General features: G+C 32.6%; 1 protein-coding gene across 1 annotated transcript in view; it reads right to left on the bottom strand.

The window, feature by feature from the left end:
- Nucleotides 1–333: 333 nt before the first annotated feature.
- The window catches only part of LOC131034651 (ADP-ribosylation factor 1-like), a 31,077-nt gene continuing 7,883 nt past the window's right edge, over nucleotides 334–23,527 (bottom strand). Inside the window, exons 2-3 of the mRNA XM_059221839.1 lie at nucleotides 17,203–17,211; nucleotides 334–455 (exon numbers count right to left, since the gene is read on the bottom strand). Of these exons, the coding sequence (XP_059077822.1) occupies nucleotides 334–455; nucleotides 17,203–17,211 (131 nt within the window). The remainder of the gene's footprint in view (nucleotides 456–17,202; nucleotides 17,212–23,527) is intronic.

Raw genomic sequence — 23,527 nt, forward strand, 5'->3', positions numbered from 1 at the left:
TAAGACGTAAATATTTGCAACAAATTCAAGTGTCTTTTGCATGAACATTTCAGATCATATTTCCGGATACATCATCAAATTCTTATAATCTAAGAACTAACGAATTCAAGTTTGTTTTGTATGCTGTTTTTGGATTGGATTGCTTAAATGAGTCGTGTGCTATTTCTGAATTTGATTGCGAAAGTGGTTATAAATCTTGATCACACTCTCTGTGATCTATCATTCTATGATAAGAGAAAATAAAGAAAAAATAAAGGTAAAATTGATCAACATTACATAAACTTTTGAACAAAATCCACCTTCCTTGTATATTCATGTAAGCTTCAAACATGTCTACACATTATTAGAAAGCCAATCCAAGCCTTCATAGAGACCATCACCAGAAGTAGCACAGGAGCTCTGAACATGCCAATGGCGTTGAGTTAAAGAAGGCATTCCAAGCTCCTCTGTGATCTCTGAAACACAGCAACAGCAGCATCTCTAAGCTCTTTCTCTTTCAGCAAATTGTGCCACACATCTTTTGCCTCACTAATACGCTCCCTGTCATCACTGTCTACAACAAAAATAACGCCATTGGAATGCCCAATGTATGCCCAATGGAAGACCCACCATCAAAATATGCACTTCCTTGGAAACCTCTGGTATTCTGCTGGATTTGTTTCCCATCTTATTCTCCTACTAAGAAAATAGCAAACCTATTGCAGGAAAACCGGCCTCTACAATTTGGAATGCCTTAACAATGTTTATTGATATCCCAAATCATCCATTTAAATATGGTATGGAGTATATTAGCACTTATTGTGGAAATGTAGGCCGACGCATACTATTGTTTTCATTTTCCACTCATGATGGACCCGCATTTGAGAATTTAGGTTTACTTTGGCCCTACATGCTGCTGCGGCTTCCATTCGGTGTGTTTTTAACTATTTTGGGTTGAGGGTGTGTCTTTTATCACGCGTCTTTTTATTCAAATTATGTATTATTATCTTTTAAAATTAATAAAAAATTAAATAAGATTTATTTATTGTATTAAAAATAAAAATTAATTATCTTAATAAACTGGACTTTAGATTAGAGTTTGGTTAAAAATGGAATTCTATTTGTTAAACTCTACAATATTACCAACCTATTTTATTACTTTTAAATCTTACAAATATATTTATTATAATAGTAAACTGGTTCTCCCAGAGGAAAGAACCAGCTAAGAAAACCTCCAACCTACATTCTTCGCTGAAGATTACAATGCATAAAAGGAGTCCACCTCCAAGGATGAAACCTACATACCTAACTATATAGAAATATACTACATCCCAAAAGACCTAAATGGTGTTAAAAAATTTACCCCAAAAACACCAAAACATCCAAGGACTTCAGCCAGAGTAAGCCATTTGGAGACCATAATAAACACCACTAGATAATCAGTACTCCTTGCACAATGTGCATATACAAATATCAACTCCCCTCCTTCATAGTTAACAAATTACTAGTCCTTCCACAGGTGATTGGTGGAGAGGATCCCCGTTGCCCATGTTCATGGCCTAATATAGCTAATATAGCATGTATCTTCGAAAAGATTCGGCTCTTCAAATCTGAACTCAAAACTCTACCCACATTGCGAACAATTAAATGGAAGGGTCTCACATTTTGAAGAGATCGCTTGCCCGTTCTAGAGATCATAATGACGAATAACTTCTAGAAGTTGATTATCTTCCAAAATATTTGCCTTAATGACGACATTTTTCAAAGGAAACCATGTCTGCTTGGGAGGGAAAAATAAACCTCTTTTCTTATGGGCAAAGGATCTTTATTTATATGTTTTACTTTTATTGAAAGAGTTATTTTTACTATTGTAATAAAAAATACTTATTATGTAAACGGTTATATATTTAAGTAAATAATTAATTTAATAAATGATTATATATTTAAGTAAATAAATGTTTTCATTTTTCACTAATTGTGGACCTTAGATTTACTTTGTATAAATCAATAAGTCATATTTTTAAAATAATTATTATTTTAAAGTTAAACAAAAAAAATTGTTTACAATTATTTATTTTGTATTTTATTAAAGAGTTATTTTATTTTTCAATAATAAGATAAAAATCATAAAAAATGTTAGATAAAAAAATTACTTTAATTTTTACTTCATCCCTTATTTTATGTTAAAAAAATAATTATTTTATGTTTAAAGAAGAGTTTGTTTTATGTTAAAAGAAGAATTATTTTATGTTTAATATATTTACTTTAACATTATTTTATGTATGATCTTAACAAATATTTCATTATTATATGTCATTCACTTTCTCCCTTTCTCAAAATTGCTCTTCTTCTCATTGTTGTGCTCTTTGGCTTTTGTTTTCCTTCACATCATATGATCTGAATTATTTTGTCAATTCAGAGGACAATACCCAAAGCAGAATTTGTGTGCCCTTGAATCTATCCCATTTGGGCAAACTCTATAAAAGAGAGTTATATGCCTGGAATCCATCCAATTTGGGCAAACTCTGTAAAAGAGAGTTGTATGCCCAAAATCTATCCAATTTGGGAAAACTCTGTGAAAGAGAGTTGTATGCTTGGAATCCATCCAATTTGGGCAAACTCTGTGAAAAAGAGTTGTATGTCTGAGCGCGTACAAGTTAGGCAATCTTGTGAAGGAGCGTATGTTTGTGGACTTCATGAGAGCTGATACAAATTGGCTAACTCCACATACGAGATGCATGTCATAGCTTTGCAAACTCATCTTAAGAGTTGTATGCCTATAACTCTATAACTCTATAACTCTCTAACTCCCTGCAATTGGATTTGAATTGATCTTATTTATAAGCTTTCAAAGAAGCTGAACAACCACTACATTTATGTCCTCATCAAAAGTCAAAAAGACAATCTAGTATTGAAAGGTTATTATATTTATATGAAAACAAGAGACTATGCCCTACCACTTTTGCTTCCACTGCACGTTGTGGCCACTTCCATCGACTATCTCTACATATGACTCATTTGTCATTCTGGAGAGCGGTTATGAGTTCTACATTAGTGAGATCGGTGTTGATTTTGGAGGAGGAATTAGATCCCTCTAACACACCTTCATTTAGTATAAATTTGAAGTCACATCGTCGTAGAGGAGTTGAAGGGTTTAAATCTGAGGTGATGGCAAAGTGAATCATGAGGCTAATCTTTTCATCCATATGCATTAGACCTTAAGTGAAGGCTATTATATTTCAAAAGAAGAGGATGACTGTTGGCAGGCTCTGCTTCAACATCGAAGCTATTCATGTTGGTCGCGGGATGTGAACACAAAGCTACGAAGAATCTATTTCTGGAGAATCACCAAGAAATCCTAAGGGCTCACTTTTAACTATTTTGTCCATGATTAGGGTATTTGTCATGCTGAGCCAGAGGTCTTAATAGCATTTTTATTTTGTTCTACTATTGAGGAAATTGAATCCAATTAGGGTCTAAGCTTAAGCAAACTCTAGTTATGTGCTTTGTACACCGCACCAGATTATTTTGCTTTTCCACCATGGCTCTAGTGCTTTAGCTTCAGCCCAAGCCTTGTTGCCACCTCTGTCAACTATCTATTTACAGAAGATGAAGTGTCATTAAAGACCCTTCTTTTCTTTTCCATGCACTCTTTCCGAACGAATCTATGATTGTTGCCCATTATGACCCATAACATTATCTTTTTCAGATTCCATTCAACAACCAAAGCCATGTTGAAGGAAACCACCTCCAATGAATTCTTTTCTTGATGGCGGCAACACTTGAGAAGGTTCTTATGCATGAAGCTTTCTCGAATCTAGATTCATTCATGAGATTTCACACTTATAGTAATCTTCTATATGATTCATACCATCGCATCCATCTTAAGATGAAACACTACGAAACTCATCCATCTTAAGCTGAAACACTAGGAAACTACTTATCAACATAAAGATACTAAATATATTGTTTGCTTGTAAATGCACCTAAAATGATCAAAAATGGCTCTAATACCACTGATCTGAATTATTTTGTCAATTCAGAGGACAATACCCAATGCATAATTTGTGGTATTGTAAACACATAACAAATCATATAAAATTTCATTTCTTTGAAAATATGTAAGAACCATACAATTTTTGGCAAACTCTGTGAAAGAGAGTTGTGTGCCCTTGAATCTATCCCATTTGGGAAAACTTTGTATTAGAGAGTTGTATGCCCAGAATCTATCCAATTTGGGAAAACTCTATGAAAGAGAGTTGTATGCTTGAAATTCATCCAATTTGGGCAAACTCTATGAAAAAGAGTTGTATGCCCGAGCCCGTACAAGTTAGGCAATCTTGTGAAGGAGCGTATGTTTGTGGACTTCATGAGAGCTGATACAAATTGGCTAACTCCACATATGAGATGCATGTCATAGCTTTGTAAACTCGTCTTAAGAGTTGTATGCCTATAACTCTATAACTCTCTAACTCACCGCAATTGGATTCGAATTGAGCTTATTTATAAGCTTTCAAAGAAGCTGAACATCCACTACATTTATGTCCTCATCGGAAGTCCAAAATATAATCTAGTATTGAAAGGTTATTACATTTATATGAAAACAAAAATTAATTAAAGATTAAAATATTTAATACTCTGACTTATTTCTAATCATCATATGAAAGGGTATACGTTTTTAAGCCAGCCAATGAATTAGCTTCGATCCAAAAAAACAATGCATTCAAATATTGCTTTATCCTTGTCCTTTTTGCGATTTGTGAATGAATGATTTGATCAATTCTTTCAAACTCTTTTTGTGTCAATTAGTGTGCCCTATCTGATGCATCCAACAAATCTACAACTGTACCTTGTTATGCATTTGATTCACCTTCATGATATTTAGATAAATCTACAACATTAAATAATGGAGAAATATCGAAGCTCAATCTTATATGCATTGGATAAGAAATTCGACAATATCTTGCACAGGTCAATCTTCTTCCATTTTAGCTTATTGTAGGTTCCTTTTGGAAATATTTCCTTTCCCAAATGTCCCATTACGAGCTATCCAATTTTAAACTCTTGCACTCTTCTATCCATATCAACATGTTCTTTGTATCTCATGGCACTTTTCTCCAAGTTCTTCCTCACTTCTTTGTGCAAATCAAGAATGTACTCTACAAAATCTTCTACTAATGCACTCTTTCTACTCAAGCCTCCACTATCTCTCAATCCATGAGCTCTCCAGGAGCTGTACCCATACACAACTTGGAATAGACTCTTTCTCACACTTCAATTATAGAATAATTATATGTAAATTATGCTCATCTCAATATAAAATCTAACTATTTTGGTTTATCATCAACCAAACACCTGAACAAATTTCCCAAACTTTTATTCACAACATCAGTTTGGCCATCAATTTGAGGATGATAGGGTGAACTAAAACCCAATTGTGTTCCCATCTTCTTCCACAAAGTATGCCAAAAATGACCAACAAATTTTATATCCCAATCTAAAACAATACTTTTTGGCAAGCCATGCAAATGTACTATATGTTTGAAAAACAATATAGCTATATGGGAAACATCACTACACTTATGACATGTTATAAAATGAGCCATTTTTAAAAATATGCCCACTAAAACAAAAATAAAATTATTACCTCTTTTTGTCCATGGTAGTCCCAAAACAAAATCCATGCTATTGCATTTATATGTATAATCAAAGGTTTTGCTTCATTCCTTTGGTATGCTGACATATACGAAATCTTTACACCATTATTTTTGCTATATAAACTCATCCTCGGCTAATAGTAACTCTCATTTAGCTATGATAATTTTTTCGTCAACTCCAAAATGTCAAGTCAAAGCCCGACTATGTTTCTCCTTCAACAATTTCTCCCTCATTGAACTTTGATGTGACATAACCTCTTCCTTTTGAACAATAATTTTTCTTGTGTAAAATACTCTAACCATGGAGTTCTATTAGTCCCAACTAGACTCTTACACTCTACCCAATCTTGTTTTAAATGTGCATCTTCTTCATACAACTCTCTGATATAATCAAAACCAGTAACACCTACTCTTAGCTTATTCAATAACAAACATCTCCTATTGAGTGCATCAGCTACTCTATTTGATTTTCCACTTCTATGCTTCAAAATAAAATAATAACTATAGAATCTCAACCCAATTCACATGTTTTTACTCAATTTACCTTGTTTATTTATGAATTCCAATGCATGATGATCAATATACAACATGAACTCCTTTGGTAGAAAATAATGTCTCCACTTGTGGAACGCTTGAACAATTGCGTACAAGTATTCATCATATGCAGAGTACTTCCTCTTTTCCTTATTTAATTTTTCATTGAAGTAAGCTATTAGTTTTCCCTCTTGGCTTAGAACTCTCCCGATCATTGTCCCACTTACATCACAATCAACTTTGAACATTTTTTCAAAGTCAAGAAGTGCTAACACTAGCTGATTTGCTACCTTTACCTTCAAAATATTAAAACTCCTCTTTGTTGTAGTTGTCCAAACAAATTCTTTTATATTTTATTTCATTGTCTCTATAATCCATGCACAAATCCCTCTAAAAAATATAGTAAAATTCTATAGAAGCTTGCTAACCCATGGAAGGTTCTTGCTTCAAACATATGCTTCAATGAAGGCTAATCAATAATTATTTTTACCTTTTATGGGTTTATTTGCAGACCACTACACCATTTTTGGGTCCATTTTTAGACCACTACTAGAAATTGCAAAACCCAAATACACCATTTCTTAGTTCATAAAATTATGTGCTTTTTCATCACTATTAACTTCTCTTTTAGCCTTTGGAAGATTTCTCTAACATCCTGAAAGTGCTCTTCTTTTGTCTTACTAAAGAACAAAATATCATCTAAATATACAATCGCAAGGTTACTAAGGTAGACCTTCAAAACTTCTTTCATTAACCTCATGAAAGTTTTGGTTGCATCCGTAAATTGAAATAGCATCACCAACCATTCCTACAATCCATCTTATTTCTTGAACGTGGTCTTCCATTCATCAACCTCTCTTATTCTTATTTGATGGCAACCATTCTTTGAAAAAAATTTAGTCATTTATTTGGCTCCACTCAATAAATCTATCATATAATCTATTATTGGCAACAAGTACCAATACTTTATGGTTGTCTTCTTTATTGGCCTCAAATCTTTACATATTCACCAATATCCATCCTTCTTTGGTGCCAACACCACTATAACCACACACAAACTCAAAATTTCTATAATTAGCACATTAACAAACAACTCTTGCACCTTCCTATTTATCTCTTCATTCTCTTTTGGTGACTCTCTATATTTTGCCTTGTTTGGCAAATGCATTGAGAATCAAATCCACACAATGACTAACACTTCTCATAGCTGGCTGATGGTATGATGAAAGAATAAGTATCCAGTAGAATACTGAGAGGGGGGGGGGTGCTTGAATCGGTATACTGAAAAACTGATACAAAGTTCCCAAATTCAAATTCAATCACACAAAGTAAACATATCTCAGTCAAGATAAATATTCATAAGAATACTTGACATCAACCGGTTTGACTGTTATGACAACTTAATAGTAAACAACTTTAATCTTGTAAACATCAACAATGTTTAATCATACCTCAACATATTCATCTCTCAATGTTTCTAGTTATCATGCCTTATCAAAAGTTAATCAAATCAACAAATAAGATCATAACCACAAAAACATTCACCACTTGACACAAATGTTTATACGTGGAAAACCCAAATAGGTAAAAACCATGGTGAGATGAGACTCACAAGGATAGCTATCTGAACTCTTCTAAATTTTGCCTTGTTAGGAACCAAACCTGTTAAAGATTTTCAATAAGTCTCGTTGAAAACTAATTCCGGTTAGGAATCATCTGGTTAAGGGATTTATAAATATGCCTTGATGAAAAGAACAATACCCTATTATGAGTAACCTCGTTGGAGGATTTAAGAATCCAAGCTAATGGACCACCTTGTTAGAGAATTTAATGAGTAACCAAGCTTGTTAGAGCTTACTCGGTTAAGGGTTTTCACTTCTGCTGTAATTGTTAGAAAAAAATGGGTTTTCTTGATCTGTCTGAGTAGCATTACATTTTCTTGATCAAATCATTTTAAGCTTCAATCTGCCTTCACTCAAAGTGCAGATCCATTCATTGGTTAGGCAACTACACACTCAGCAGGTTTTTGCCAATATTATCGACAACCTTTACAAACAACTTCATCAACCTTAAATACAAATCAATTAGGTCGGTATCACAACAAAAACCTAATTCTCACCATCGAGATTAGAAACAATTCGGTACAATATTGACCATTAGAAATCATGACAATCTCTTCACATTCTTCAAGAAAATTCCAACCTCTGCATGATCACCGCTTCATCGGACTTTGTAACTCATCACACGTTGTACATTAGATGCAATCCACTTTGCTCCTTCCCTAGACAATAAACAAACGAGCCAAAATAATTTGAACTTATCTCCATCATTACCGCTCATCAGATAATAAACCAACAAAATTGATCAGTTAGGGTTTAACAACTGATAGGGTTTACCGGTTACATTGCATAGAAAGGTTTAACCCCTTACACCAGTTTACCAGTTCATCTCACAAACTTTACATACCAGTTTACAACATCTTCCACAAATCTCTTCTTACCGGTCACTAGCCAATATCAAAAACAACAATATCAGAAATAACGTGAATACCAATACCGGTTCAATTGACATCAATGACAACATATCATTAATGTAATCTCTATGCAAAAATATATTTATGTTAAAAGAAGAATTAATTTATGTTTAATATATTTACTTTAACATTATTTTATGTATGATCTTAATAGATATTTCATTATTCTATGTCATTCACTTTCTCCCTTTCTCAAAATAGCTCTTCTTCTCATTGTTGTGTTCTTTGTTCAAGCTATACTTTGGCTTTTTTTTTCCTTCACATCATATGAAAGGGTATATGTTTTTATGCAGCCAATGATTTGGCTTCGATCCAAAAAAACAATGCATTCAAATACTGCTTTATCCTTGTTCTTTTGGCGATCTGTGAATGACTGATCTCATCAATTCTTTCAAACTCTTTCTGTGTAAATTAGTGTATCCAATTTGGTGCATCCATTAAATCTACAACTGTACCTTTTTATTCAATTGATTCACCTTCATGATATTTATATAAATCTGCAACATTAAATAATGAAGAAATATCGAAGCTCAATCTTATATGCATTGGATAAGAATGTCGACTATATCTTGCATGAGTCAATCTTCTTCAATTTTAGCTTATTGTAGGTTCCTTGTGGAAATATTTCCTTTCCCAGATGTGCCATTATGAGCTATCCAATTTTAAACTCTTACACTCTTCTATCCATATCAGCATGTTCTTTGTATTTCATGACACTCTTCTCCAAGTTCTTCCTCACTTCTTTGTGCAAATCATTAATTTACTCTACAAAATCTACTTCTAATGCACTCTTTCTACTCAAGTCTACACTATCCATACACCACTTGGAATAAACTCTTTCTCACACTTTGATTATAGAATAATTATATGTAAATTTTGCTCGTGTCAATATAAAATCTAACTGTTTTGGTTTATCGTCAAACAAACATTTGAACAAATTTCCCAAACTTCTATTGACAACTTCAGTTTGGCCATCAACTTGAGGATGGTAGGCTGAACTAAAATTCAATTGTGTTCCCATCTTCTTCCACAAAGTATGCCAAAAATGACCAACAAATTTTATATCTCAATCTAAAACAATACTTTTGGCAAGCCATGCAACTGTACTATATGTTTGAAAAACAATATAGCTATATAAGAAAGATCACTACACTTATGACATGTTATAAAATGGGCCGTTTTTTAAAATATGTCCACTAAAAAAATAAAAAAATCATTACCTCTTTTTGTCTGTGGCAATCTAAAAACAAAATCCATGCTACTGCATTTACAGGAATAATCAAAGGTTTTGCTTCATTCCCTTGGCATGTTGACATATACGAAATCTTTACACCCTTATTTTTTCTATCTACACTTATCCTCAGCTAATAGTAACTCTCATTTAGCTATGATATTTTTTTGTCAACTCCAAAATGTCAACTCAAAGCCCCACTATGTTTCTCCTTCATCAAGTTTTCCCTAATTGAAATTTGAGGTGGCATAACCTCTTCCCTTTGAACAATAATTTTTGTTGTGTAAAATACTCCAACCATGGAGTTCTATAAGTCCCAACTGGACTCTTACACTCTACCCAAGCTTGTTTTAAATGTTCATCTTCTTCATACTACTCTCTCATACAATCAAAACCAACAACACCTACTCTTAGCTCATTCAATAACAAACATTTCCTATTGAATGCATCAACAACTCTATTTGATTTTCCACTTCTATGCTTCAAAATAAAATAATAACTTTATAGAATCTCAACCCAATTCGCATGTTTTTACTCAATTTACCTTGTATATTTATGAATTGGAATGCATGATGGTCAGTATACAATATGAACTCCTTTGGTAGAAAATAATGTCTCCACTTTTGGAGTGCTTGAACAATTGCGTACAATTATTGATCATATGCAAAGTACTTCCTCTTTGCCTTATTTAGTTTTTAATTGAAATAAGCTATTAGTGTTCCCTCTTGGCTTAGAACTCTCCCGATCATTGTCCCACTTACATCACAATCAACTTGGAACATTTTTTCAAAGTCAAGAAGTGCTAACATGAGTTACTTCGCTACCTTTGCCTTCAAAATATTAAAACTCCTCTTTGTTGTAGTTGTCCAAACAAATTCTTTTATATTTTCATTCATTGTCTCTATAATCCATGCACAAATCCCACTAAAAATTCTAATAAACTTCTATAGAAGCTTGCTAACCCATGAAAGGTTCTTGCTTGAAAATACTCTTCTATGAAGGCTATTCAACAATTATTTTTACCTTTTTCCAGGTTTATTTTCATTCCACTACACCATTTTTGGGTCCATTTTAAGACCACTGTACTAGAAACCGCAAAACCCCCATACACCAATTCTTGATTCATAAAATTATGTACTTTTTCATTACAATTAACTTCTCTTTTAGCCTTTGGAAGACTTCTCTAACATCCTGAAAGTGCTCTTCTTTTGTCTTACTAAAGATCAAAATATCATCTAAATATACAATCACAAGCTTACCAAGGTAGACATTCAAAACTTCAATCATCAACCTCATTAAAGTGTTGGTTGCATTTGTAAATTGAAATAGCATCACCAACTATTCATACAATACATCTTTGGTCTTGAATGCGGTCTTCCATTCATCAACCTTTCTTATTCTTATTTGATGGCAACCACTCTTTGAATAAATTTTAGTGAAATATTTGGCTCCACTCAAGCAATATATCATATAACCATTATTGGCAACGAGTACCAATACTTGATGGTTATGTTATTAATTTCCCTCAAATCTATACACATTCACCAATCTCCATCCTTCTTTGGTGCCAACACAACTATAACCACACACAGACTCAAACTTTCTATAATTAGCACCTTAACAAGCAACTCTTGCACCTTCCTATTTATCTCTTCATTCTCTTTTGGTGACATTCTATATATTTTTTTTGATAGGTAATTGGTTGAAGCCTGAATAGCTTTTGACTAGAGCTATGAACCAATGGGACCATAGTAGGGGGCCCATCCCCATTACATATCTTTGAATTATTATTATTATTATTATTATTATTATTATTATTATTATTATTATTATTATTATTATTATTGTGTTTGATTAGATTGACCCTAAGACCTTCCCCATCCTATGGAAGGCCAAGAGTCACAACTTAGAATTCCTCTTTAGATGTCCCTATTGGAATTTAAACTTGGGTCTCCACCATGAGAACCCAATGTTTTAACTAGTTAAGGTCAACCCCTTGGACGGTAACATTCTATATTGTGCCTTGTTTGGCGAATGCATTTAGAATCAAATCCATACAATGACAAATACTTCTCATAGGTGGAAACCCATGGAGAAACTCCTACATCAATAAATTTTTGCATACTTCTCCAAAATATCTTGTAGTTTCTTTGGTATTTCATCCTTTTTATTTATTGTCCCAAGTGCTGCAAATTTCTGAACTATAAAAAATCATGATTTATCCTATTTGAATTCTCTCAAAAATTGCTTCCCACTAACCAAACATACCTTTAGTTTTCCTTCAATCTCCTATTCTATATTTTTTATTGTATTGAAGATGTACTAATTTCCATCTTTCTTGATTGCATATGTATTCTTTTCACCATCATCAATAGATTCCCGATGAAATTATCATGCTCTTCCTAGGAGAATAATATATATCTCCATTGCCATTATGTCACACATGACTCCATTCTTCTATTTTGCAATCTAAAAACTCACAAAGCTTTCTTCATTCACCAATAAGTGATACTCTTTTTATAACCATGAAACTCTATATTGGGTTGGGATGCTTAACTCTTTTCAATTTTATCTTTTCACTATTTCCTTAGAGATAATATTATTGGTACTGCTACTATCCACAATGACTTTGCAACATTTTTCGTTCACCTTACACCATGTTCAAAAGAAATTTTGCCTTTGGATTCACTCTAATTTCTCCTTTTCTAAATTCAACAACACTCTTCGCAACATCAAAGATTTTCCATCTTCAGGGTCTTTTCCATGCTTAGTGATCTCCTTCTTATTCTCCATAGTTATTGGTCTTCTCATTTTTAGATGAACTCTTGCCTCCTTTCCTCAACCTGCATCATGCTAGATTTGTCGATAATCAAATGCTTGATGTCCTATTTCCATACGTTGGAAACTTGTACTGCTGAAACTTCTTCCTCTACCTCTTCCAAATGAAGCTCTTCCATGAGAGTAACTTCTCCTTTTCCTCTAAAGAAATCTCTTTTTTTTTGTTACCTTCTTGCATGTTTAGACTTGATGTACTTTCTCTCTCTTGCTTGTTTTGAGTTTCTCTTTTGCTTTCAAGGCATATTGGTATGCCTCATAACTTGTTTGGTGTCATTTTCTACATGACTAGCCCTTATATTTAATCGATAAAATTATTCAGTGTACTCCTCAACACTTCTCTCCTTTTGCTTCAAATTTTGGACTTTTCTAAACAATTTGATTTAGTATATCACCAACAAAAAATTGGATTTAATTTTTGTAACCATTTGATCACAAGATCTAATTTTATCCTTCCTTCTTCACTGCCTATTTGTTTATAAGTGTTCCCACCACAAGGATGTGTTCCCCTTCAATTTGATTCATGCATACTTAACGTTTTAATCTTATTCTATATTTTCATATTCAAAATATTTATCAATTTCAATGATCCAAACTGTAACTAGGAAATTAGAATAAAGCATCAAAAGCATTAACATTAGGTAACCACAAACCTAATTGCAAATGAAATCAACTCCTATCACATTCAATAAAAGAAAATTGAAGATAAGATGTAAGCAAAAAATGCAAACCAAACAAAATCTCCGTGAATTGACCTCCATTGTTTCTCTTTCTCCTTCAAATATGCTGTGGATCTCAACTACAAAGCACAATTGCAAGTGAAAGCAATATTTGCAAGCAAAATTAACAATGTAAGGATACTCGAAATGTGGTTGAAAATCAATGAGAAAAGGGTTCAATTTATAGAAAAATTGAGATTGATTGGATGACTAAGATTGAGAAGATTTTTTGGTTAGATGGATGGACCTGATTGAGTGCATAGTAGAGCTGCCATTCAGGGAAAAATGAAGATAGAAGAAAGCAAAAGGGAAGATATTATGAGAATAAATAATAAAATCTTTAATTATCTTTTCATAAATACCAAACTAGCAAGTTGAAAATATCAAGAAGATTTTAATAATTAAAAATTATTAAATATCTTCATTTGAAAAGATAAATAGAAGAATTGAAAATAAATAAATTATCCTCTCACAAAAAGCAGATTTTTGAAGATGCATACCTCATTTTTTAATTTAAAAATTAAGATTAATGAGATATTGCCAAAAAGATTGGTTTTTGAAAATCAAGGAAAGATATTAGTTTCCAAATTTGAAAATTAGGAGGACTTATGAGAAGATTTAATAATTAAAAATTATTAAATATCTCCACATAAGAGGATAAAATTGAAGAATAATAAGTTAAGAAAAAAAGAAAATACAGATGAATTAATAAATAAAATTTATTTTAATTATCTTTATTTTGGAGGAAGATAAATATGAAAATTAATCAAAATGATTTATTAATTTATTGCTCATATTTATGAATTAGTTAATTAAATAAAATGAATTTATTTAATTTATGGACAAAGGGGATAAATAAATAAATTATTAAATTTATTTATTTAGGACTTAGAAGAGTTGTTAGTAAAAGGGGTTTGATTAATTAATTAAACCTAAAAGGCACTATGTGCATGATATGTTAAAAAAAATAGGAGACACGGGTGTTGACCATTTTTTTAGTGTCTACTTTTTTCCCCTCTTTGAGACAATGTGATTTTGAGTGTTGTTTCAAAGAAACTTGAAAAATAAAGTCATGCCCTAGCAAACCGAGGGACGGAGGTAGGATTTTTTCCCCTCTTTGAGATAATGTGATTTTGAGCGTTGTTCCAAAGAAAATTGAAAAATAAAGTCATGCCCTAGCAAACCGAGGGATGGAGGTAGGATGCCCCCTCGAGAGATTGTTTATGTATGAAAGAAATGAATGATCTCTCGAAAGAAGAGAAGAATGGTTAGTCAGAAGTGAAGGATGTTCATTGATTGTAGAAAAATGGTTGATTGATATCAAATGAAGAAATTCTTGATTGATTAGATAGAATAGATAGGATGATAATGATTGATTTGATGAATAGATAGAAGGATTGATGGGATAGAAGAAATGTTAGCCAGAAGAAATGCAAGTGAGAAGTGAAGAATGATTAATATTATGAAATCTTGCTTTCATAAATTCCAATAGTAGGTGAGAACCTTTTATTTGATATGGAAAAATAGGTGCAGTGCACCATGGCAATGAAGGCCAAGGCGATAATGCAATCCCTTTGCATTAAATAGACATATTGCAGACAAGGAATGAATCAAAACATCCTCAGACATGAATTGCCCCATAATATTATGAACCAATCCCTACCTTTTTGTGACCTTGTGGATGGACACTTTGCAGTCTTAGTACAGGGCTCGAATATCTTCAAGTCTATTTGGAAGGCCTTGGAAAATATTAGGCCTTTCATCAGCAATACCAGAGTTAGCAATAATGAGCTCGTCCATGGGGGTAGATCCATTTGGTGGAACCTATTGCACTCTTCTAAAGACATTATTGAGGATGCCAGGCTGCTTGGATGAGATGTCCTTAGAAATAGATTTAACTTTCAAGTCTCTCATAAGTGGACATATAACATGTTGGAAAAAGCATGCGATAAACTTCAATTGCCATAAAAGTGCAAGAATGATAATGACTTTTGTAAAGATTTTTTGTGTCATAATACCATTTTTGTGTCTAATATTAAAGATATCAATATATACAAGACCCTAACATATGATGAATCCATAATTTTTCATGTTAATAAGTTATGGTTTGCAGATTTTTTAGTAGACTCACCCTTCACCGAATTTTTTTGCAGGTATTTGTGACAATGAATATTGAGAAGCATAAATTTATCCGGTTCATTAAGGATGGAAACACAAAGATGTATCTTCATGAGATGGAGAATGGCTATAAATGGAAGCAGGCAGCAAGAGGGAAGCAGGATGTCGACTTACCAATGTAGTGCCTGGGTTTAAAGGTTGCCAAAGCTAGATACCCTGTTAAAGATCAGATATGTAACTCAAGAGCAGATACTGTAAGCATTATAGTTTCATATATACAAATATGTATATCTCTATTTATAACTCTCAGTAGACAATCCGTTCATATTTTTGCAACTTTGGGCCTATAGTCCAAGTAGACAATCTGTCCATATTTTTGTAACAATGCTTCTTTCCATATATGCAATATAAAAAAAAAAATTGTTTTCATTTTTCACTAATTGTGGACCTTATATTTACTTTGTCCTATATGTATAAATCAGTAAGTCATATTTTTAAAATAATTATTATTTTAAATTTAAACCAAAAAAATTGTTTACAATTATTTATTTTATATTTTATTAAAGAGTTATTGTATTTTTCAATAATAAGACAAAAATCATAAAAAAATGTTTGATAAAAAATTACTTTAATTTTTACTTCATCCCTTATTTTATGTTTAAAGAAGAGTTTGTTTTATGTTAAAATAAGAATTATTTTATGTTTAATATATTTACTTTAATAGTATTTTATGTATGATCTTAATAGATATTTCATTTATTATATGTCATTCACTTTCTCTCTTTCTCAAAATCGCTCTTCTTCTCATTGTTGTGCTCTTTGTTCAAGATATACTTTGGCTTTTTTTTTCCTTGAGATCATATGAAAGGGTATACATTTTTACGCACCCAATGAATTGGTTTGGATCCAAAAAAACATTGCATTCAAATACTGCTTTATCCTTGTTCGTTTGGCGATCTGTGAATGCATGATTAGATCAATTCTTCCGAACTCTTTTTGTGTCAATTAGTGTGCCCAGTCTGGTGCATCCAACAAATCTACAACTATACCTTGTGATTCACTTGATTCACCTTCATGATATTTATATAAATCTGTAACATTAAATAATGGAGAAATATCAAACTCAATCTTATATGCATTTGATAAGAACCTCAACAATATGGGCACTAAAACAAAAATAAAATTATTACCTCTTTTTTTGCATGGCAGTACCAAAACAAAATCCATGCTACTGCATTTACAGGTATAATCAAGGGTTTTGCTTCATTCCCTTGTTATGTTGACATATATGAAATTTTTACACCATAATTTTTGCTATCTAAAGTCATCCTCGGCTAATAGTAACTCTCATTTAGCTATGATAATTTTTTGTCACCTTCAAAATGTCAAGTCAAAGCCCCACTATGTTTCTCCTTCATCATCTTCTCCCTCATTGAACTTTGAGGTGGCTTAACCTCTTCCTTTTGAACAATAGTTTTTCTTGTGTAAAATACTCCAACCATGCAGTTCTATTAGTCCCAACTATACTCTTACACTCTACCCAAGATTATTTTAAATGTGCATATTCTTCATACAGCTCTCTCATACAATCAAAACCAGCAACACCTAGTCTTAGCTCATTCAATAACAAACATCTCCTATTGAATGCATCAACAACTCTATTTGATTTTTAACTTCTATGCTTCAAAATAAAATAATAACGTTATAGAATCTCAATACAATTCACATGTTTTTACTCAATTTACCTTGTCTATTTATGAATTGAAATGCATGATGATTGATATACAACATGAACTCCTTTGGTAGAAAATAATGTCTCCGCTTGTGGAGTGCTTGAACAATTGCTTACAGGGATTGATCATATGCGGAGTACTTCCTCTTTGCCTTATTTAATTTTTCATTGAAGTAAGCTATTAGTTTTCCCTCTTGGCTTAGAACTCTCCTGATCTTTGTCCCACTTACATCACAATCAATTTGGATTATTTTTTCAAAGTCAAGAAGTGCTAACACGAGCTGCTTTTCTACCTTTGCCTTCAAAATATTAAAACTCCTCTTCGTTGTAGTTGTCCAAACAAATTGTTTTATATTTTATTTCATTGTCTCTATAATCCATGCACAAATCTCACTAAAAAATATAGTAAAATTCTATAGAAGCTTTCTAACCCATGGAAGCTTCTTGCTTCAAACATACGGTAACACACTCAACAGGGTTCTGCCAATATTGCCAATAACCTTTACAAAAAACTTCATCGACCTTAAATAAAAATCAAGTAGGTCGGTAATAGAACAAAAACCTAATTCTCATCATCGAGATTAGAAACAAGTCGGTACAATTTTCCACCCATTAATATTTTAGGTGAGTGTATACTTTCAACATCATTTTTGTAAAATAAAAAATTCTTTCAATTCAATTTGGATTGCATTACATGAAACCTAACACATAAAATTTTGTTAAGGTAATTCATTTGAAAAAATATTATCATCTATTAATATTATTTTAAATGTATAATTCCAATGCTATTTATAAAATAAAAAAGAAAATCAATTCAATTTGAAAGGCACTTCATTAAACATAAAGCATAGGATTTGTTTAAGTCATTCATCTGAATCACACTTCTATTAATTAGTGTGATTTAAGATGAGTCACTTATACAAGTCAAAATTCAAAATGTGTTATTTAAATTGAAATAAATTTAAAGATTGATTTAAAAAGAAGCAGAAAAAAACTGTTCATTTTGATAGGAAAAAACCTATAATTTAAAATAAAAGCCACAATAAAATTAAACAATTCACATTTTAACTGAGGTTGTTGGCAGCGGTGGTAGTCCCCTTGGGATGTTAGAGAAACCATCTTGTTGAGGCTGTAGCCACCTATCATGGGGTTCTGTTGGCCAAAAAAATTAATGCTAAGGCAATTTGATTAGAAGGAGACTCTAATAACATTATCCAATGTCTATTTGTTAAGAATAAACCATCATGGAATATAAAATGTTGAATTGAGAAAGGGAGAGATTTATCAAAAAGTTTCCACAACCATAATATTTCTCATGCCTATCGAGAAGCCAACGGGTTGGCCGATTACTTTGCTAAACTTGGAGTTAGTAGCAATGATGAAAAATTATGGGGGCTAGGAATAAAGGCCTTAATGTTATATGATTTAGCCCAGGGGAGACATATTTTAAATGATCACAAAATACCCTCTTTTGATGGCCCGCATTCAAATTATTAATTGTGTCATTTTAGTATTACTCGTGCTTGGGTCACACACTTTTTGGGTTCTTTCTAGCTTTTCTACAACTATTCAACCCTACTCAATATTAAATTTGGTGCATTCTGGATCGGGGAGGGCTAACTCCCTTCATCGAAAGGTTAAATGGTGTCCATGCAAATATGACTAAGAAATTTGTTAAAGGTTTAAAGGTTGGAAAAATTAAAATTGAAGGCATAACGGTCAATATTGATGAGAAACTTATTGCTCAAGTTAGGGGTTTTTCTATGGAAGGGGCGAAGTTTTATAGGGATAGGAAAATGGTGGATTTTGGAGTCAAGAAATTTCTTAGAAACAAGAAGGAAAGGGCTAAGCTTGCGAAATTTGACAAAAAAATCTACAATACGGGTATCATCAAATCCATTTAGCGCTTTGTTTTGGTGGTTTTGATGAAGTATGTAACCCTAGATGATAGATTACTAGGGCCTACGGGCATCATTTTGTGTTGCTTAACCATTTTAGGCATAATGAGAAAATTTATTTACCCTTCTATCTGATGGTTTCAATTAATGCTAGCATAAAGGACCATAAAAAAAATAATTCCCCTATTTTGCATGGTGGTTTTCTTTTCCTCATTCGTGAATACATAAAAACCCTACCCTCACCCTCGGCTAGGGTTCTTGAAGCTTTGAGTGATTCTAAGGAAGGGGATCATATCAATCTTTCCTTGAATGAAGAAGAATGGAACATAGATTTGGAAGGTTTAGACTCTGATTCTGGGTCTTCTTCAAAGAGTGGCCACCAAGATAATTGAGGCAGATCATCCCCTATGTCCACATCACAATCTGATTCCTTGTCATTTCATCAATCACTCCCAGATAAATTTGTTCAGGTGTCAAGCTGAAGTGGTAGACCCTCCTTCCTGAAAGCGCTCAATGCCAATTCTTCTTTCCTGAATATGGAAAGGGAGAATCTTGATGATGTTATGGTTGTAGCCCATGATACGGATGCTAATAATTTCATTATGTTTAAATGAGCCTTTCATGAAATTAAAGATACCAATATGAAAATGAGGGCTATTAGCAATAAACAAGATGGAAGCCAACCACTAGGAAGGTGCTACAGTGGATGTGGAGTTGCTGGATAAAAATATTAAGGATACAATGGGACCGTGCAAGAGAATAAGGGCTAACCTGAAGAACAAATCTCTTAATCAGGACATTCAAGAAATGAAGAAGATTGCATTGAACATGACTCAGCTGGAAATAGAGGCATTGAGGTCCTTAAGAACTTGTACTAGTTTCTATCCTTTTGTTGTCTCTTTCCTAGCTTTTGGTTTTTTACTAGTTTCTTGTCGTGTTTAGAGCTACAATGGAACTATTTATCTTTATGCAAATTTTTGATGTAGTTCCCTGTTAAAGGATTTTGGGTCCCTTCAAAACCCGTTTGTTTCGTAATAAAAAAAAATTGCATTTTACTTATGATTCAGATTCTTCCATGGATACATTTTCAACATCTCTTAAAAAAAAAAAGAATTTAAATTGTTTTCACTTTGTAGGCTTCCTAATATTCATTCTACAACAAATATTGTTCTTGTTTTGTAGTTGGAGCAATTTGTGGGGTGGGGGAGGGGGGGGGGGTGATCATGTATTATCTATTGGATGATAAACACCACTTTTTTTCTTGATTTTATTTATCGATTCTCTTTGTGTCTGACTTAAGATTACAAGAGATTGATCATATGTAAACTTTGTATAACATTTAGCATCATAAATTATACCTCTTTATTTAGGGTGTACAATTTCAAACTCTCCTAGCACTCATTTCAGTATATCATATTCCTATATGCAAAGATAGAAGATCAGAATGCACTCAAAATTTTGAGAGAGGCCATATCTCAAAAGTTCACCCACAAACACCAAGACAAGGGCTCTTGGGGCACCATTCTCCTCCCATATTAGGCTAGGCTGAAATTTGATAGGGTGCGGTTCTCCTCAAATATTCATTTTTTAGACTTGAAGGTTGTTTTGGGCACCTTTGTGCTCTTATTCTAATTGAAGTTTAAATCAGATGTTCCTATCTATATCCCTTTTGCAAATCTAATTTGGTTTTGTGATTATCAGTTCCACATTTACTTATTTATGTTGTTACCCATGGAAGCTTCTTGCTTCAAACATACGGTTTGATGAAGGCTAATCAATAATTATTTTTACCTTTTATGGGTTTATTTGTAGACCACTACTAGAAGCAAAACCCAAATACACCAATTCTTCATTCATTAAATTATGTTCTTTTTCATCACTATTAACTTCTCTTTTAGCCTTTGGAAGACTGCTCTAACATCATGAAAGTTCTCTTCTTTTGTCTTACTAAAGATCAAAATATCATGTAAATATACAATCGCAAGGTTACCAAGGTAGACCTTCAAAACCTCATGAAAGTGTTGGTTGCATCCATACATTGAAATAGCATCACCAACCATTCATACAATCCATATTTGGTCTTGAACGTGGTCTTCCATTCATCAACCTCTCTTATTCTTATTTGATGGCAACCATTCTACGAAAACATTTAGTGATTTATTTTGCTCCACTCAAGAAATGTATCATATAATCCATTATTGGCAACAAGTACCAATAATTTATGGTTATCTTATTTATTTTCCTCAAATCTATACACATTCACCAATCTCCATCCTTCTTTGGTGCCAAGACCACTATAAACATGCAGAAACTCAAACTTTCTATAATCAATACCTTAACAAGCAACAATGCACCTTTCTATTTATCTCGTCATTCTCTTTTGGTGGCATTCTATATTTTTCCTTGTTTGGAAAATGTATTAAGAATCAAATCCACACAATGACTAATACTTCTGATAGCTGGCTGATGGTATTATGAAAGAATAAGTATCTAGTAGAATACTAAGAGGGGGGGAGGGGGGGGGCGGGTTCAATCAGTATAATGAAAAATTGATATAAAGTTCCCAAATTCAAATTCAATCACACAAAGTAAACATATCTCAGTAAAGATAAATATTCGTAAGAATACTTCACATCAACCGGTTTGACTGTTATGACAACTTAACAGTAAACAACTTTAATCTTGTAAACATCAACAATGCTTAATCATAATTCAACATATTGATCTCTTAATGCTTCTAGTTATCATGCCTTATCAAAAGTTAATCATATCAACAAATAAGATCATAACCACAAAAACATTTACCACTTGACACAAATGCTTATACGTGGAAAACCCAAATAGGTAAAAACCACGGTGAGATGAGACTCACAAGGAAAGCTATCTGAACTCTTCTAAAGTTCTCCTTGTTAGGATCCAAGCCAATTAAAACTTTACAATAAGTCTTGTTAAGAACTAATTCTAGTTAGGAATCACCTAGTTAAGGGATTTACAAATATGCCTTGATGAAAAGAACAATACCCTATTAGGAGTAACCTCACTGGAGGATTTAAGAATCCAAGCTAGTGGACCACCTTTTTAGAGAATTTAATGAGTAACCAAGCTTGTTAGAGCTTACTCGGTTAAGGGATATCACTTCTACTATAATTGTTAGGAAACAACAGGTTTTCTTGATCTATCTGAGTAGCACTACGTTTGCTTGATCAGATCCTTTTAAGCTTTAATCTTCCTTCACTCAAAGTGCAGATCCGTTCACTGGTTAGGCAACTACGCACTCAACAGGTTTCTGCCAATATTGCCAATAACCTTTACAAAAAACTTCATCGACCTTAAATAAAAATCAATTAGGTCGGTAACACTTGACAAAAACCTAATTCTCATCATCGAGATTAGAAACAAGTCGATACAATTTTCCACCCATTATACTTTCAACACCATTTTTGTAAAATAAAAAATTCTTTCAATTTAATTTGGATTGCATTACATCAAACCTAACACATAAAATTTTGTTAAGGTAATTCATTTGAAAAAATATTGTCATCTATTAATATTATTTTAAATGTATAATTTCAATTCTATTTATAAAATAAAAGAGAAATTCAATTCAATTTGAAAGGCACTTCATTAAACATAAAGCATAGGATTTGTCTAAGTCATTCATCTGAATCACACTTCTATTTATTAGTGTGATTTAAGATGAGTCACATATACAAGTCAAAATTCAAAATGTGTTATTTAAATTGAAATAAATTTAAAGATTGATTTAAAAAGTAGAAAAAAAACTGTTCATTTTGATAGGAAAAAACCTATAATTTAAAATAAAAGCCACAAAGAAATTAAACAATTCACATTTTAACTGAGGTTGTTGGCAGCGGTGGCACTCCCCTTGGGATTTTAGACAAATGACCTTGTTGAGGTTGTAGCCACCTATCATGGGGTTTTGTTGACCCAAAAAATTAATGCTAAGGCAATTTGATTAGAAGGGGACTCTAATAACATTATCCAATGTCTACTCGGTAAGCATAAACCCTCGTGGAATATAAAATGTTGGATTGAGAAAGTGAGAGGTTTATTAAAAAGTTTCCACAACTATAATATTTCTCATGCCTATCGAGAAGCCAACGGGTTGGCCAATTACTTTGCTAAACTTGGAGTTAGTAGCAATGATGAAAAAGTATGGGGGCTAGGAATAAAGGCCTTAATGTTATATGATTTGGTCCAGGGGAGACATATTTTAAATGATCACAAAATACCCTATTTTAATGGTTCGCATTCAAATTATTAATTGTGT

This window comes from Cryptomeria japonica, chromosome 5 (assembly GCF_030272615.1).
Source record: "Cryptomeria japonica chromosome 5, Sugi_1.0, whole genome shotgun sequence".
Taxonomy (NCBI): Eukaryota; Viridiplantae; Streptophyta; class Pinopsida; order Cupressales; family Cupressaceae; genus Cryptomeria; species Cryptomeria japonica.